This window comes from Martes martes (genome assembly GCF_963455335.1).
Source record: "Martes martes genome assembly, chromosome: 3".
Lineage (NCBI taxonomy): Eukaryota > Metazoa > Chordata > Mammalia > Carnivora > Mustelidae > Martes > Martes martes.
The window spans coordinates 83,393,230-83,410,792 of record NC_137890.1 but is presented as its reverse complement, the minus strand read 5'-3'; the positions used below and the strand labels follow the sequence as shown (position 1 = coordinate 83,410,792).

At 37.9% G+C, this 17,563-nt stretch overlaps 1 protein-coding gene across 3 annotated transcripts in view; it reads right to left on the bottom strand.

Annotated features, from left to right (window-relative positions):
* Positions 1 to 17,563, bottom strand: part of PLEKHB2 (pleckstrin homology domain containing B2) — a 59,983-nt gene that overhangs the window by 24,604 nt on the left and 17,816 nt on the right. For 2 of the 3 annotated variants that reach the window (XR_013966552.1, XM_080798571.1), the window contains exons 3-6: positions 14,003 to 14,155; positions 12,552 to 12,654; positions 2,346 to 2,385; positions 782 to 871 (exon numbers count right to left, since the gene is read on the bottom strand). Coding sequence is in view for 2 of the 3 variants with exons in the window: in XM_080798571.1 (XP_080654697.1) it covers positions 782 to 871; positions 2,346 to 2,385; positions 12,552 to 12,654; positions 14,003 to 14,155 (386 nt within the window). In the remaining variant the exon portion in view is untranslated. The remainder of the gene's footprint in view (positions 1 to 781; positions 872 to 2,345; positions 2,386 to 12,551; positions 12,655 to 14,002; positions 14,156 to 17,563) is intronic. The other variant, XM_080798572.1, reaches the window with a different exon arrangement.

The following is a 17,563-nucleotide window of genomic DNA, read 5'->3' as shown; positions in this document are numbered from 1 at the left end:
TGGCTGACAGGAGTTAGGAAAGGGGAAGGAAGATGTGACTATGTAAGAGTGTAGAAGGAAGGTTTTGTGAACAGCATCGTATTATGACTGAGGAGCTGATTACACAAATCTACACATACAATAAAATGACACAAAACCAGGCATAAACACTGTGTCAATTTTAAATTCCTGGTTTTGATTTTATCTAACATGTAACAACTAGAGGGGAGCTGGGTGAAGAATACATGAGATCTCTACATATTATTTTTGCAACTTCCTATAAATCTATAATTATTCAAAATTAAAAGTTAAACAAACAAAACAGAAGTACCTCCCACAAACAGAGACTTCTATATGTAGCCATGAACACTTGGCACTTCTATCTAGGAGATACTCCCAAGGTATTTGTTATGTGATTTTTTTTTTCAAGGTTTTGTTTTTTCAAAATAAAAGAAGCTTTTTTTCCTGATTATAAAGAGAATTCAAGTATTTGAATTCTCATTTATTAATTCATTAAGTATAAATCATAAATCATCAATATCATATTACCAAACTGTCATTAACATGAATCATTTTCAGGTCTATCTTTAAAACAAAATGTGAATATGAAGATTATAAATTTTATGAAAGAAAACAATAATCTGTTTTTTTTAAAAAGTTTAAAGAAGAAAAGGGCTGAGTACATTTCTGATTTCTCTAATAGTGGCTCAGGGTTTTTTTTCATTTCTTAAAAAGGAGAGTAGCACAGAGACCCCCAACTTCCCTTCACTTGGACTCTAAAATGCCAAGATTCACTCCCTACCTCAGGGGTTGGTGCGGCATAGGCTGTGTAAGGAGGTGGGGAAGAAGCCACAGCTGTCTCATCGTACAGGACATCTGAGCCAACGTAAGCCTATGAGAGGAGAGAATGAGAGAGAGCTGTCACAAAGCAACTGCATGCTCTTGGGATTCTATGTATATATATCCTTTTTATTTAGCAAATTCTTAAAAATCAGAACAGCAAATAAAACAGCTCTGTGAGGGACACCTGGGTGGCTCAGTGGGTTAAGCCTCTGCCTTTGGCTCAGGTCATGATCCCAGGGTCCTGGGATGGAGCCCTGCATCAGGCTCTCTGCTCAGCAGGGAGCCTGCTTCCCTCTCTCTCTCTGCCTGCCTCTCTGCCAACTTGTGATTTGTCTGTCAAATAAACAGATAAAATCTTTAAAAAAAAAAAAAACAGCTCTGTGAGAAGTAGTAAACAGGAGTATCTCCCTACCACTCCCTCTCAACCCTGCACTCTAAGTGTCCTTCGAATTTGGGAGGAGGAGGTCCTCCTCACCAATCTGCAGGTGACAAGAACAGAGCCCTCACTGCCCAAGGAGACCAGAGAGACTCACATCACCCAGGCCTTTTCAAAAATGTTGTACCACTCTCAACACCCCTTTTGTTAAATAAAAATACTACAGTCTGAAATGTAGCAGTCAGAGATTGTTCTACACACAGCCTGTTTTTTGCATTAAAAAAAAAAATCCTCCGTTAAATTACTTCCCAAGGAAAAAGAAAAATCAACGTTCTCATTAAAAAAAAAACAAAACTCCATACAAAGAATCATTTAGGATCTTACTCCCAACTATATGGATCATTAATACTAATTTCAGCCAAAAAGATTTTTATGAAAGAAAAGGTAACTGAAGTTGCACAGTAGCCTTAAGAGGAAGAACTATCTTAGACTAACAGAAATAGGAAAAAAAGTTATTTGGATATTCAGTCTTTTTTACTTTCTTTTCCCACCTGTACAAATTATCTTTTAAAAGTTTCATCTACCTTCTTCTTTTCTTCCTAAAGATAAAAAAGAAAAAATAAAATCCTGTCTAAAGAATAAAAATACTGACTGCAGAAGTTGAGTGCAAAGTTGTTGCCTTGATTCTCTGACAGAAACAAGCATGGCATTATGAACACCTATAAATGGGGTTTAACTGTTTCAGCAACCTCAGAAGCAGAACTGGAATTAAGTACAAGTCCCAAAAATGCTTGTTTCATAAGGCTGAGATGTTATGCCTAGAAGGGACTCTGTTGTCCTTTTGAGCCATCCCTGTAAATCACAGAAATCAAAGTGTTGCAAAACTTTCTGAGATACAGATGTTTCTGGAAGGTAACACTGGAACCAGTGCTGCCTATATTCAGAGGGGCCCTTCCTGCTTAAAAGGTTTGACAAAATCTAGCTTGCTCTCATATCAGCAAAAGGTGCCCCACCCAGCTATGACTACTCAGCCATCACTGGATGGCCAAGACACCCATTTCCATTCCCCTTTCCTAATCCCCTACCCTCCCATTTGTTACAGCAAACTAGGTGAAAATGTTACTGGTGACTGCCATTAGCAACTTACTGTATTTGTTCTGGAATCCTGCAGTGTAAATTTCCAGGCCCTGAAGAAAAGAAAAAGGGATGTTTTATTCAAGGCAATTCAATATCTATTTCAAGGATTCTCAAACCTGTGTTGGCATAAAAATTTCTGGAAAAGCTTGTTTCAAGAATAGGTCTTCAGCCCTTACCCCAAGACCCCACTCAATCAAAGCATTTCAAACATGCTCAAGAAATACATAATATGCAAAAAACATTTATCTATGGTACATTCACTATATATTTAAAGCATGACCTATTACTACACAGTTTTTGCTTTACTCTTTCGTAAATATAAAATGCACCATGCTTACTATACTGCAATTTGCTTTATCAATTTATGTCACACACAGATGTTCATTTGCTTTTTAATGGCTACATAATGTTCCATGATGTGAGATTTAGATTGTCAGGTTTTCTGTGATTGAAAATAATGCCAGTATTTTTTTTTTTTTGCCTGCTTGAGAAACTGGCACATGTCATGTAAGTTTAAGTTATATAAATAATGTGGTGATCTGAATATATGTATATATATATATCAAAATGATTACCACAGTTAAGATTAACACCTTCACTCTCTCACATAGCTGCTTTTCTATTTTTTCTGGTGGTAACATTTTAAATCTACTTCCGTAACTTGTTCAAGTATATAATAAAGTATTTATTATAATCACCATACTATATAATTAGATGCCCAAAACTTATTCATCACATAGTTGAAAGTTTGTACCCTTCAACCAACATCTAATATCCCCTGACCATTCATTCCACTATCTATTTCTAGGAATCTGGCTTTTTAAGATTCTACCAGTAAGTGAGAACATAAAATATTTCTCTGTTTGACTTACTTCACTTAGCAAAATGCCCTCAAGGTCCACCAAAGATGTTGCAAAAGGGAGGATTTCGGGGTGCCTGGGTGGCTCAGTGGGTTAAGGCCTCTGCTTTCGGCTCAGGTCATGATCTCAGGGTCCTGGGATCGAGCCCTGCATCGGGCTCTCTGCTCAGCAGGGAGCCTGCTTCCCTTCCTCTCTCTCTGCCTGCCTCTCTGCCTACTTGTCATCTCTCTCTGTCAAATAAATAAATAAAATCTTTTTAAAAAAGGGGGGGGGATTTCCTTTTTTTCATGACTGAATTCTGTGTCTGTGTGTGTGTGTCACATTTTCTTTATCCTTTCATCCATCAACAACTGCTTAGGTTGTTTCATGTTTTGGATACTGTGAATAATGCTGCATTGAACATGTGGGTGCAAATATCTCTTCAAGATAATGATTTCGTTTCCTTCAAGACATAGCCAAATAGGGACTGCTAGATTAAATGGTGGTTCTACATTTAGTTTTTTGAGGAATCACCATAACATATCCATAGTGGCTTGTACCAATTTACATTCCCGCCAACAATACACCAGATTCCCTTATCTCTACATCCTCACCAATGCTTATCTTTTGTCCTTTTGTTAATAGCCATTCTAGGAGGTGTGAGGTAATCTCATTATGATTTTGATCTGCATCCCTGGTGATTAGTGATGTTGAGCATCTTTTCCTTTTGGCCATTTGTATATATTTGGAAAAATATCTATTCAAGTCCTTTGCTCATTTTAAAATAAAACTGTAGGTTTTTTTGCTATGAAGCTATATAATCTCCTTATATATTTTGGATACTAAGCCCTTATCATGTAGAAGGTTTACAAATATTTTCTCCCAGGGGTACCTGGGTGGCTCAGTCAGTCCACGTCATGATCTCAGGGTCCTAGGGTTGAGCCCCGTCAGGCTCCCTGTTCAGCGGGGAGTCTGGTTCTCCCTCTCCCTCTGCCCCTCCCTACCACCCATGCTCTGTCACTGATATATAAAATACTAAAAATATATTTTTTCCTCCCATTCCATAGGATGCCTTTTTATTTTCTGATTGTTTCTTTGCTGTGCAGAAGCTTTAGAATTTGATGCGGTCCCATGTGTTTACTTTTGCCTTTGCTGTTTGCGCTTTTGGTGTTCCATCCAAAAACAAACAAACAAATCACTGCCAAGACCAATGTTAAAGAGCTTTTTCCCAAAACTACCATTTTCTTATACCATAAACAAAAATAAACTGAAAATGGATTAAGGACCTAAACATGAGACCTAAAACCAAAAAATCCTAGAACACAAGCAGTAATTTCTCTGACATCGGCCATAGCAACTTCTTTCTTGATGTATCTCCTGAGGCAGGGGAAACAAAAGTAAAAATAAACAATTGGGACTACATCAAAGTAAAAAGCTTCCCCGCAACAAAGGACAACCAACAAAACTAAAAGGCAACCTACTGAATGGGAGAAGATATTTGCAAATGGCATATCTGATAAAGGTTAGTATCCAAAATATATAAAGAACTTAATAAAACTCAACACCCAAAAAGCAAATAATCCAATGAAAATAGGGAAGAAGACACGAACAAACATTTCTCCAAGGAGAAATCCAGATGGCCAACAGACACATGAAAAGATGTTCAACATCACCCATCATCACGGAAATGCAAATCAAAACTACAATGAGATATCACCTCATACCTGTCAGAATAACTAAAATCAACAACGCATCAAACAAGTGTTAACAAAGATGTGGAGTAAAAGGAACCTTCCTTGCACTGTAGGTGGGAATGCAAATGGTGCAGCCACTATGGTAAACAGTATGGAGGTTCCTCAAAAAATTAAAAACGGAACTACCCTATGATCCAGCAATTGCACTACTGAATACTTATCCAAAGAATATGAAAACACTAATTTGAAGAGATATATGCACCCCTATGTTTACTGCAGCATTATTTACAGTGGTCAAACAGCAGCACAAGTCCATCAATAGATTAATGGATAAAGAAGTGGTGTGTGTGTGTATGTATGTATGTATGTACACGTGTGTATGTGTATGCATATATACATGTATATGTGTATACAGACAAATGTGTATATACACACATACATACTCATGTACACACACAGTGGAATAATATTTAGCCATAAAGAAGAATGGGATCTTGCCATTTACAACAATATGAATGGAGCTAGAGAGTATTATGCTAACGAAATAAGCCAGTCAGAGAAAGACAAATACCATATGATTTCACTCATTTGTGGAATTTGAGAAACAAAAGAAATGAATAAAGGAAAAAAGAGAGACAGACAAACACAAACCAAAAAGCAGAGTCTCAACTACGGAGAATAAATGGATGACTGCTAGAGAGGAGGTGAGTGGCAGGGACAGGTTATATTGGTGAAGAGGACTAAGAGTACAACTTATCACAATGAACACCCTGTAATGTACAGAACTGCTGGATCACCATATTGTACACCTGAAACTGATGTAGCACTATATGTTAACTTATAAGAATTAAAAAAAAAAAAAGACAAGGAGCTTTTTCCCTGTTTTCTTCTAGTAATTTAACAGTTTAAGGTCTTATATTTAAGTTTTTAATCCATTTTGAATTAACCTGTGTGAGTGGTCTAAGATAGCATTCCCATTTCATTCTTTTACAAAGGATTATCCAGTCTTCCCAGCACCATTTACTGAAGAAAAACTGTCCTTTCCCCATTGAGCATTCTTTGTTCCTCCATCAAAAATTATTGACCATACAGCTGACTGGCTCAGTCAGAGGAACACAGGACTCTTGATCTCAGGGTCATGAGTTTGAGCCACACACTCACTAAGTGTAAAAATTACTTAAATAAATAATAAATAAACTTTAAAAAACATATGTTATTGACTATATATACATGCGTTTATTTCTGGGCTCTTAATCTATTCCATTGGTCTATGTGTCTATGTTTATGCCAATACCACATTGTTTTGATTACTATAGTTCTGTAATAAAGTCTGAAATCAGGAATTATGATGTGTTCAGATTTGTTCTTTCTTTGGCTATTCAAGGTCTTTTGTGGTTCCCCTTGAATTTTAGGATTGTAATTTGTACTTGAAAAATGTCATTGAAACTGATAGTAACTACAATGAATTTACAGATGGTTTTGGGTAGTACGAACATTCTAATGATATTAATTCTTCCAATCCATGAACACAGGATATCTTTCCATTTGTCTGTGTCATCTTCAATTTCTTTCATCAATGTCTTGTAATTTTCAGCATACAGATCTTTCATCTCCTTGGTTAAGTTCATTCTTAAGCATTTTATTATTTTTAGTGCTATTACAAATAAGATTTTCTTTTTCAGATAGTTCCTTGTTAGTATAAAGAAGTAGAACTGATGTTTGTATGATGGGTTTATATCCTAGTTTTTACTGAACTCAATTACTAGGTCTAACAATTTTTTGGTGGAGTCTTTAAGATTTTATTTATTTGTCAGAGAGAGAGAGAGCATGAGCACAAGCAGAGGGAAAAGTAGGCAGAGGGAGAAGCAGGCTCCCCGCTGAGCAAGGAGCCTGATGTGGGACTCAATCTCAGGACCCTGGGATCATGACCTGAGCCGAAAGCAGATGCTTAACTGACTGAGTCACACGGGCATCCCTCTTAAGGGTTTTCTATATAGAAGATCAAATCATCCATAACAGAGATAATTTTAGTTCTTCCTTTCCAATTTAGATGCCTTTTATGTTCCTTTCTTGCCTAACTAATTTGGTTAAAACCAAAGTGTAGTAGAATAGAAATAGTAAGAGTGGAGTAATCCTTGTCTTATTCCTGATCTTGACGGGAAAGCTTCCAGCCTGTCCCTGCTGAATATGTTGGTTGTAGATTCGTCACACATGAAAACTATGCTACTGTTAACATCCTTATTACCTTCGCACCCTTACGTAAACATTTCTATAGGACAAATTCCAAAAGAGTGAAACTGCTAGGTCAAGAACTATAAACATATTTCAGTGGGCACTGCCAAATGACCCTGAGAAAAAGTTGTAACACATTCTATTCCTACTAACTGCCCATATATGGTCACAAAAACTAGATACCTAAATCTTAAATCTCACAAATTTTCTGTTCTCCCTCCCTCATCCCCTCACTTTTCTTAATGATTCTCTATCTAGAATCTATCTATCTAGAATCTATCTATCTAGAAGGATAGTCATTTTACTACCTCTTTGAGTTAAAAGCTTTGTGAAGTTATTTTCAAGCTAAGCTATTTTCAAACATTCTGGTTTTCTAATAAATGCAGTTAAGTTACAAATTCCCCTAACAGATTTATAAGCGGCTTACTATTGTCATTCATTTTGCTAAAGGGTATCCTATTGGATTGTTCATATACTGTATATGGATTTAATATTGTCAGGTAGGAGAGTCTCTTATGGTCTAATTCAGTACTACTATTTCAGCAAGTTTTTCTTGCACTGAATTTCTAACTACCTTCTTGGGTTCTTTACCTTCCAGACATCAATAATCTTCCTGCTAAACTCTTTAAGCCTTTCTAACATAATTCTGATCTTTTCTCTAAATTGTTTAATCTTTTCACCCAGCTTTCCCTGAGAGTATCCCAAAGTCTTTCCTTCATGCCAATGATTCATTTTTCAGTTGGGCTTGTACCCCAGGGAAGGGAGATTTGTGCCCCTTAAGATTGTAAAATGAATGGCAGATACGCCCCATGACAGACCTTCTTGGCTACTCAGATGCAAAAATGCACAGAAGAAACATAAATTCCCTCTCTCAGGAAGTTTATATTCTAATAAAAAGAGACAAACAAGATAAACAAATAGCTAGATTGTAAGTATATGTGTATACGTGTATGATGTAAGGGGGGTTTATAATTTTAAATATGGTAGCCAGGAAAGCATTCTTGGAAAATTCAATTCTGTTTCGTGGGTTTTATTTTCCTACAGATGAGGAGCTTTTTCTGAGGCTTACATTTTCCTTTTTATTTTTCCTTTACAGTATATTTGCCACACCGTTTCTTTGCATCTTACTCATGTTTAACATGGGAAATGATACCTAAAACTTCTATTTGCTCTCATATAGTATGTGTTATTTCTTCTTGACACCCTTCCTACTTAATCTGACGTCTATTGGTAACCCCACCTCACTCCACCCCAGTAACAGTGTGATGACTAGGTATTACCCTATTACCCTCAACTGCTTTTGTGTAATCAGAGCAAACAATGGTGGGAGAGAAGAAAATTTCTTGTGACACCGAGTAAGTCCTTTCTGAAAAATCTGGCCTCTACACTCTTCTGAGCATATTCTTTTGAATGTCTCATGCCAGGGCTCACTTCATCAGCCAAAGAATTATCCTACTACCGTGAGCTTTGAAATCTTCCAGGGCTGGAATGATAAGTAAGCCCTGGTGGGAACCTCCCACTCTCCACTGAGGTCCCAGGGATATCATATTCTCAAGGGGTTTTCCTTAGCTTTCCCAAAAAGCTTACTCTTTTAATCAACATCCTCCCAGACTGCAGAGTATTACTGAAACTTTGCAAGACTTAATTAACTCCTCCTGCTACTACTTCTGGTAGCTGGAGGTAAAAACAATGAAACATCTCAACAAAATCTTTCTTTCAACAAAAATTTCTTTCTTTGGCCATCACTCTTTATAGTTGGTGCTTGAAGCTGAACTTCTTTGTCTGTTACCGCTAAAAAGTTTCCCCTTCATTTTACCATTTTTACTCAAAGGTCTCAATTATAGGTTGAATTCTGTCCCCTGCCAAAAAATAAGCTGAAGTCCTAATCTCTAGTACCTTTGACTCATTTAGAAATAAGGTCTTGGGGTGCCTGGATGGTATAGTTAGTTGAGTGTTCAGCTGTTAGTCTCAGGATCATGAGATCAAACTCCATATAGGGCTCCATGCTCAGCACGGAGTCTGCTTAAGACACTCTCTCCCTCAGCTAGAGTGTATTATGCAAGGCAAAATAGGTCAGTCAGAGAAAGATAAATACCATATGATTTCACTCATGTGTGGAGTTTGAGAAACGAAACAGACGAATGCAGGGGAAGGGAAGGACAAATAAATTAAGATGAACACAGAGAAGGAAGGAATCATAAGAGACTCTTAACTTGAGGAAACAAACTGAGGTTTACTGGAAGGTTGTTAGAGGGGGTGGCGGTTGCGTGATGGGCATTAAGCAGGGCACTTGATGTAATGTGATGTAATGAGCACTGGATGTTATATGCAAGTGATCAATCACTAAATTCTATTCCTGAAACTAAGAATACAATCTATGTTAACTAAATTGAAATAAAAAATAAAAAACTTTTGCTTTAACTCTATGAACACTCTCTGAGTGGGAACACTGCTTGGGGATTTACCTGGATCTGTGCTCCCTCAACTGCAATTCTTTTAATACCAAATAAATGCTCATCTGTCCCTAAAAAAAAAAAAATTTTAAAAAAATCTCTCTCCCTCTCCTCTTCCCAGGCACATGTGCACACGCACTCTCTCTGTCAAATAAATAAATCATAAATAAATGAATCTGAAGAAAAGAAAAAGGAAGGAAGGAAGGTTAGTCTTTACAGATGGACTCAAGGTCATACTGAATTAATGTAGATGGATCTTTACTACAGTTAGTGTCCTTATAAGAGAACATCTGGACACAGACACACAGGGAGAATGCCTTGTTACAACAGAGGCAGAGATTGGACTGATCCAATGGCAATCCAAAGAATGCCAAGGATCACCAGCCACAACCTAAACTAGGAAGAGGCAAGGAAGGATTCTACTCAGGAGTCTCAGAGGGAGCATGGCTCCGCTGACACACCAAGCTCAGACTCCTAGCTTCCAGAACTGAGAGAGAATACCTTTGTTGTTTTAAGGCACCCAGTTTGTGGCAGCCACTCTCCTGAAATAGTCTCCTATTTACTTTTTTACCTTCCTGAGTCATTTTATTTCAAATTCTTGTTAACAGACTATATAGTTAGACTTTATATTTTTTACCCGATCACAAATCTTATTCTTTTTAAGGGGAATTTAACCAGTTCACATTTACTGAGATCATAAACATCATTGGTCTAATTACTGATAGTTCCAGATATTTTTGCCACTACATTAAAAAAAAAAAAAAAGTTCCATGTGACATCTCAATGTACAGCAGAACAGGTCTCTGGAGACAAAGGTTCAAATCCTGAGTCTAGTCTACTAGCCTCTAAAATCTTGGCAAGTATGGTAGGCAGAATGATGTACACATCCTAATCCCAAAAAACTGTGAATGTTACCTCACAGGGCAAAAGGGACTCTACGGCTGTAATTAAGGTTAAGGACCTTGAAATGGGGAGATTACCCTGGATTATCCAGGTTGGCACAAACTATTCATTAAGTTCTTAAAAGCATAAACCCTTCCCCACTTGTGGAGAACCAAAAAGATGACCACAAGAGAAGGCATGGCCCAGAAGCCAAGAAATGATGAAGCCTCCAGAAGCTTAAAAGACAAGCAAACAGATTCTCTCCTAGAGCCTGCCTACACTTAAGACCCAGTGTTGGACTCCTGACCTTCAGAAATGCAATCATAAATTTGTATTGTTTGAGCCACTGTCAGGGTATTTTATTACAGGAGCATTAAAAAAGTGATATGGGGGGTGCCTGGGTGGCTCAGTCGGGTAAGCATCTGCCTTTGGCTCAGGTCATAATCTCAGGGTTCCGGGATCAAGCCCTGTGTCAGGCTCCCTGCTCAGCAGGAAGGCTGCCTCTCCCTCACCTTCTGCTGCTTCTCCTACTTGTGCTCTTTCTCTCTCCTTCTCTCTCTGACAAATAAATAAAATCTTTTTTAAAAAGAAAAAAAAACAGTGATACAGGAAGTTACTTAAACTCACTAAGCCTAAATTTCTACCTTACAAGATATAGTGAGGATTATATAACATATATAACATATATAAAGCAATTAGCACAGTGCCTAGTGCCAGGTAAGTGTTTAATACACATTTAAATTGTTAAGTAGTAATAATATAGGTCCAGTTTATTAAAAAGTAGCAAACTGGATTTATGTGTGGTTATTTCTCCATCAGTCTACAGGAAAGCTGTATCTCTTCCAGAAAGTATCATTTAAGTTTTACTGATTAATATAAATCAGAAGAATGTAAAAAAGCAGCTATATATGTGATTTAAAATAAACTGTGAGTTTAGCATGCAATAAATGTTTATATTGAAAATGAATATGTATGTGAAATGTGGAGCAGGCACTCTTGACAAACTGGCCTGGATTGTATGTAAATAGTCACCTAAATATAAAGATTTTAATATAAATGAACGTTACAATATTCAGTTAGTGAATTCTTTTTTTTTTAAGATTTTTATTTTTTATTATTTATTTGACAGACAGAGATCACAAGTAGGCAGAGAGGCAGGCAGAGAGAGAGGCGGAGGCAGGCTCCCTGCTGAGCAGACAGCCCGATGTGGGACTTGATCCCAGGACCCTGGGATCATGACCTGAGCCGAAGGCAGAGGCTTTAACCACTGAGCCACCCAGGCGCCCCCAGTTAATGAATTCTTACAACGTCCAGAGTTAACTCATAAAGATGGTACAGAGTAGCCATAAAAAAAAAAAAATTTCCCCCCAATTTTTTTTTTTTTTTTTTTAGAAAGAGGGAGCTTGCGTGCACTTGTGCTTGGTCAGGGTTGCGGGGGGGAGAGAATCTTAAGCAGGCTCCACACCCAACATGGAGCCCAACACAGGGCTCAGTCTCATGACCCTGAGATCATGACCTCAGCCAAAATCAAGAGTTGGATGCTTAACTGACGGAGCCACCTAGGCGCTCCCTCACCTCCAAATTATATTTAGCCGGTGTTCTCAAGATTCTGATTCAACTTCACTGCCAATGTTAAAAGGCTGAGAACTGATAAAGCTGGGTTTTCTTCCTTATGGCTTGATATCCCTTCTTCAGAGATGGCAGATGGAGCAAGAACCACCAAAGGAAGGAAAAAACTGAGTAACAGAGATGTCAGTGCTTTTTTAAAAGATACTTACATAAAAAGAACAAGATTTAAGAACCCATTCAACTACATCCATTACCCAATGTACGTCTAGTAATGAAAAAGAGTGCAAAGTGGCTATATACTAATACTCTGTCATTCCCAGTATAATGGGATCTCGCCTGCACAGCTCTAGAGAAGCAGAAACTAGGACAAGTGTTGTTAGGTATGGAATAATGCCCTGTTACATTTGTTTCACATATCCTCTGAGTCACTTATTCTGCTGCCTGAAGGAAAACTCCACTCTCATTTTTCTCCCTTCTGGAAATTTCCTTGACTGGAAATTAAAACACAACAGTTTTTAAATTAAACACATAAAAACTCAAAACTTACAAACAATCATCTGTGCTTTCTGCACAAAGACTGATAGTCTTCCCATCTCGGCAAACAATCTGTAGCATACAGTCTTTTGGCTTCCCATCTGGAGGCTGAATATCTGAAAAATAAGTAGAATAAAGCAGTATTTATATAGTTTGTTTTAAAGGATTTATTCTACCTAACAACTCAGATAAGCAAAAGACCAGTATTTCAGAACATTCCAATAACAAAACATCTTTGCCCTGCTCTACAGAACCAAGCATATGAATCACAACTCCGTTCCAATTAAACTTTCTACAGGAGGGGCACCTGGGTAGCTCAGTCGGTTAAGCATCTGCCTTCAGCCTGGGTCATGTTCCTAGAGTCCTGGGATGAAGCCCCACATCAGAATCCCTGCTCAGCAAGGAGTCTGCTTCTCCCTCCCTTTCCCTCTCCCCCCCAACTCATGTGCTCTCTCTCTCCCTTCCTCTCTCTCTCAAATACATAAAATCTTTAAACAAATAAGTAAATAAAAATAAATAAATAAACTTCCTGAAGGAAGAACAAGCAGGCCTCTTCTAGAGGGCAATCCATATACTGAAATGTACAGAACGGCCCAGACATTAGAAGAATAAGCCCCAAACAATGAAAAGCGTTACTGAGCATCAGAAAACAAAATACTTTTTGCTTTTATTCACAGGAAATACTAAACTGGATCACTGCTTTAAAAGTGAAAATCATACTTTTCAAGTAGCTCTGTGTACCAAGAAATAAGGTCTGTGATATTTGAGCCTAGCGTAGGTAGATATTTCAGCAGCTAGTCCATGGATACTTGTGTTTCAAGAACTAACATGCAGGGGCAAGATGTTACAACAATGGTTATTACTAGCAGATAGGCCATTTTTTAACTCTTTAATTCAAAAACTATTACATAGGATCAGGATGTTTCAAACATCAATGTTTACTAAAACAGACTCTATTCCAAACGGAAACAGAGCTAATAAACAGGGAAGTCTATATATGCCCTTAATTAGAAATAGAAAAGTCTATAGTTATTAAAAATGTATTACTTTAAAATGAATATAAAGAATAATTCCAGGAAACCAAGGCATCATGGATTTTTAAGTAACTGACTGGTGGTGTCATCAATAAGACGCCAGTTTCTGAGTAACAAAACCTGTACTACCTAGGATGGTTCCATCTTTCTTGGGGATCCCAGCAGTCTGGTTGTTCTCCATCACTTTCTCCATAACAGAGTAAGGAATGTGGACTGCTGGGTCTGATTCAGTTGAGAAAATTAATCTGCCCCAACCATATGATTCATGATCCAAGTGTCTGGGTGCCCACTGTGGTTACCTCCCTTCTTTGATGAAAGATGAAACCCTTCTTTGGTCTGTCAATGAAAGCAAAATGAGAAAGGAAGATGATTCAACTCCCACCATGAATGGGAAAGGGTAGAAGACAGAAGCTGGCCACAACAGACTCACCCCGACACTCGTGCCCAGTGCGGATATTGATGCAGTCTACTGGCATATGGACCTTATCCTCGACATTCTGCCGAGTTTGATCATCATAATAGATCAGATGACCATCTGACCATAGGTCAAACCAATTCTTCTTCCAACGCTTCAAAATAGTACCTGAAAAAAATGGAAACCCATTGGTTTTGAGCCAAAAAAGCATTCTCTAGGAATGAAGGAAACAAAGGAAACAAAGGAAACGTTCCTCTGGCCCCATAAGTATGCATGCATACAGCTGCCCAGAGTTGCTCCATCAAAATGGAGATGAAAGCAGACTCCAATGGCATAAACACCTATGCTGTACCAGGCTACATGCAGCTTACACTAAAGATACTAAGAATGCTGCCAACTTAATAGTCCCCATTTTTTTTTAAGTTTGATAAAAGCTTGATTTTGATAACAAGTGTTGGTGAGGATATAGAGAAAAAAGAACCCTCATATGCTGGTGGGAATGTAAACTGGTAGAGCTACTATGGAAAACAGTATGGATGTTCCCCAAAATATTAAAAATAGAAATACCATATGGACTATGAGAGACTGAGGACTCTGAAAAACAAACTGAGGGTTTTGGAGAGAAGGGGAGTGGGGGGATGAGCCTGGTGGTGGGTATTAAGAAGGGCACATATTGCATGGAGCACTGGGTATGGTGCATAAACAATGAATCTTGGAACACTGAAAAAAATAAAATTAAATTAAGATGTTTAAAAAAAAGGAAATACCATATGGTCTAATAATTCCACTACTATTTACCCAAAGAAAACAAAAACACTAATTCGAAAACATATAGTCACCATGTTTATTGCAGCATTATTTACAACAGCCAAGATAAGGAAGAAACCAAAGTTGCTAAGTGCCCATTGACAGACAAATGGACAAGAAAGATGTGACATTTATATACAATGAAATATTACACAGTCATAAAAAAGGATGAGACTGTGCCATTTGTGATGACATGGATGGACTTAGAAGGTATTACGCTAAGTGAAATAAATCACACTGAGAAAGACAAAACCACATGATTCCACTCAATGTGGAATCTAAAAAAATAAAATGAATAAACAAACATTAAAAAGAAGAAAAAGACACATAAATACAGAGAACAAACTGATGTTTACCAGATGGGAGGGGGATGAGGGATGGGCAAAACAGAGGAAGAATAGTGAGAGATAGAGGCTTCCAGTTATGAAATGAATAAGTCATGGGAATAAAAGGTACTGCACAAAGAATACAGTCAATGATATGGAAATAGAGGTAACTATGTTTGTGGTGAGCATAGCATAACAGAGTTGTACACCTGAAACTAATGTAAGACTACGTCAATTATACTCAAAAATCTTTTTAAAAACAAAAAAATCCATCATTTTAAGCTAATGAAACATCTAATATTTAATTTTCCATGTAGCATATCAAAACTTTCCCAGTAGTATATAACTTTGCTAATGATCAGAGAACACTGGACTGTGAAGTCTCTATATACAAAGTATATAAAGTATACAGAGGAGAGTAAAGCCTTCCTCTTTTGAAAAAATATGTTTGTTTTTTTCTCAAATAGCTTTCACATATATTCTTTTTTACCATTCATCTTCCCTTAAAGCCCATGGCATGGGAGGGTCTCCCTGCCTCAGACAGACACAGAAGCAGGTTCAGACACTGGGTGTACCCACAGCCAGGACACTGACTCCCATCTTGTGTGCATCTGTCCTGCTACCTCACACATCCTATCAGTTTAAGGAATTCATCCAATCATTTGTATTCTTGGACTAGGCACCTGACTTTATGAAACTGAAATTTCCCTGTCAGCCAAAAAGGAAAACAAAAAGACCAAGTCAGTCATCCCTACTCCTTCCTCACACCCAGACACTACCTACTACATCCTTTGTTCCTGTAGATCCCACCCTTCTTGGCCATTGTGCACAAATCCCATTCCATGTACCTCTCCTTATGCTCTCATAGCCATTACTGGTGTTAACAAAATATGTACCATATCACCCTTCCAAATTTCTTTTATCTACCAGGCACCCTCCTTGCAAAAAGGGGCATCCACAGCATTGTCCCAAACTGATAAATAACTGACATCAGCATCCATTTGATCGGCAGCCCCTTGAGCTATACAGAAACTATCAAACAGAGCCGCCCAAACATATAGACAGGATCACCAGATTAGGGAGTTCTACGCAAGTATCTCACCTGCCACCTAAGCCCTGACTGCAGATTTCCAATTTAGGCTGTCCTCCAGAGTCCTAAAGGTCTGTGTGGCAATGGCAATAAAAGGAATCCTCTACACCACCATGCATACCTCTGTAACCATCTGTGTTTATACCCAGTGAGTATAATATATCTCACCTCATCTTATTTTATTATGATTGACAGTTCTGGTTTTTGCAAAGGAAAATCAACCCACAAATTCGAAGATGGGGAAATGGAATAAGTTTTCTGAATATACACTTCAAGACTGCCAATGGACCAAGAAACTAGAAAAGTCTGTACAATTTTTTTTAAATATATCTATGTTGTGTATGTCATCAAGCTAGGCAGTGATGGGAGAGGGGACAAAAAATAGTCAAAATAGTCACTGTTCATTCATGTTGCCAGAACATTTACATTGTCATGGTAGAGAAAGGAAAGCTTATCCTCAAAGGACACAGCAAAGCCTAAAAAGAAAAGCAGAGGATATCCAAAGGGCCAGGAAAGGAAGGTACATCCTCAAGGTCCCCACAAGCAAGGCTCTCCACATCCCCTAACGATTTAGGGAAGAATGGAATCACAGAACCCAAAACAAAGAAACTTACACAAAGACCGGGGCTAGACTCCAATATGCCAGGACTTTCCTTTTAAAGCCAACACTGCTCTATCTATTCTTAGAATATAGAACTGTCACAGACCTTGAAAGGACACCTGGTTCAGCTCCAGGTCTGGGAATGTAGAACTAGTGACAGGACAAATAAGCTGAAGGCTTGTCTCCTGGTAGAAAGTGTATCAATGAGAGACTATGGACTCTGAAAAACAACCTGAGGGTTCTGAAGGGGCGGGGGGTGGGAGGTTGGGGGAACCAGGTGGTGGATATTAGGGAGGGTACGGATTGCATGGAGCACTGGGTGTGGTGAAAAAACACTGAATACTGTTACGCTGAAAAGAAATAAAAAATTTAAAAATAAAATAAAATAATCATAAAAAATAAATAAATAATAAATAAATAAAAAGAAAGTGTAACAATGTTGAAATGACACAGTCCTGAATCTCAATACAGGTTTGCACCCACAGTGTTAAGTTACCTAACATCACTAAAACTCAATTTCTTCAACTAGAAACCAGGATAATGCCACCCACCTCACAGAGCTGCTTTGATAAGTACATATGTAAAATCTATGTAACAGGATCACAAACAACCCTCATAAATAATAATTTTTATAAACCATCTAAGGTATGCAGTCCATTCTTCAGTGCTAGTCTCAATTTTAGCTAAGTTCTGAAGGTATAACAGAAATTTGTATCTGAACAATAAACAGTATAAACTACAGCTCAGTTTTT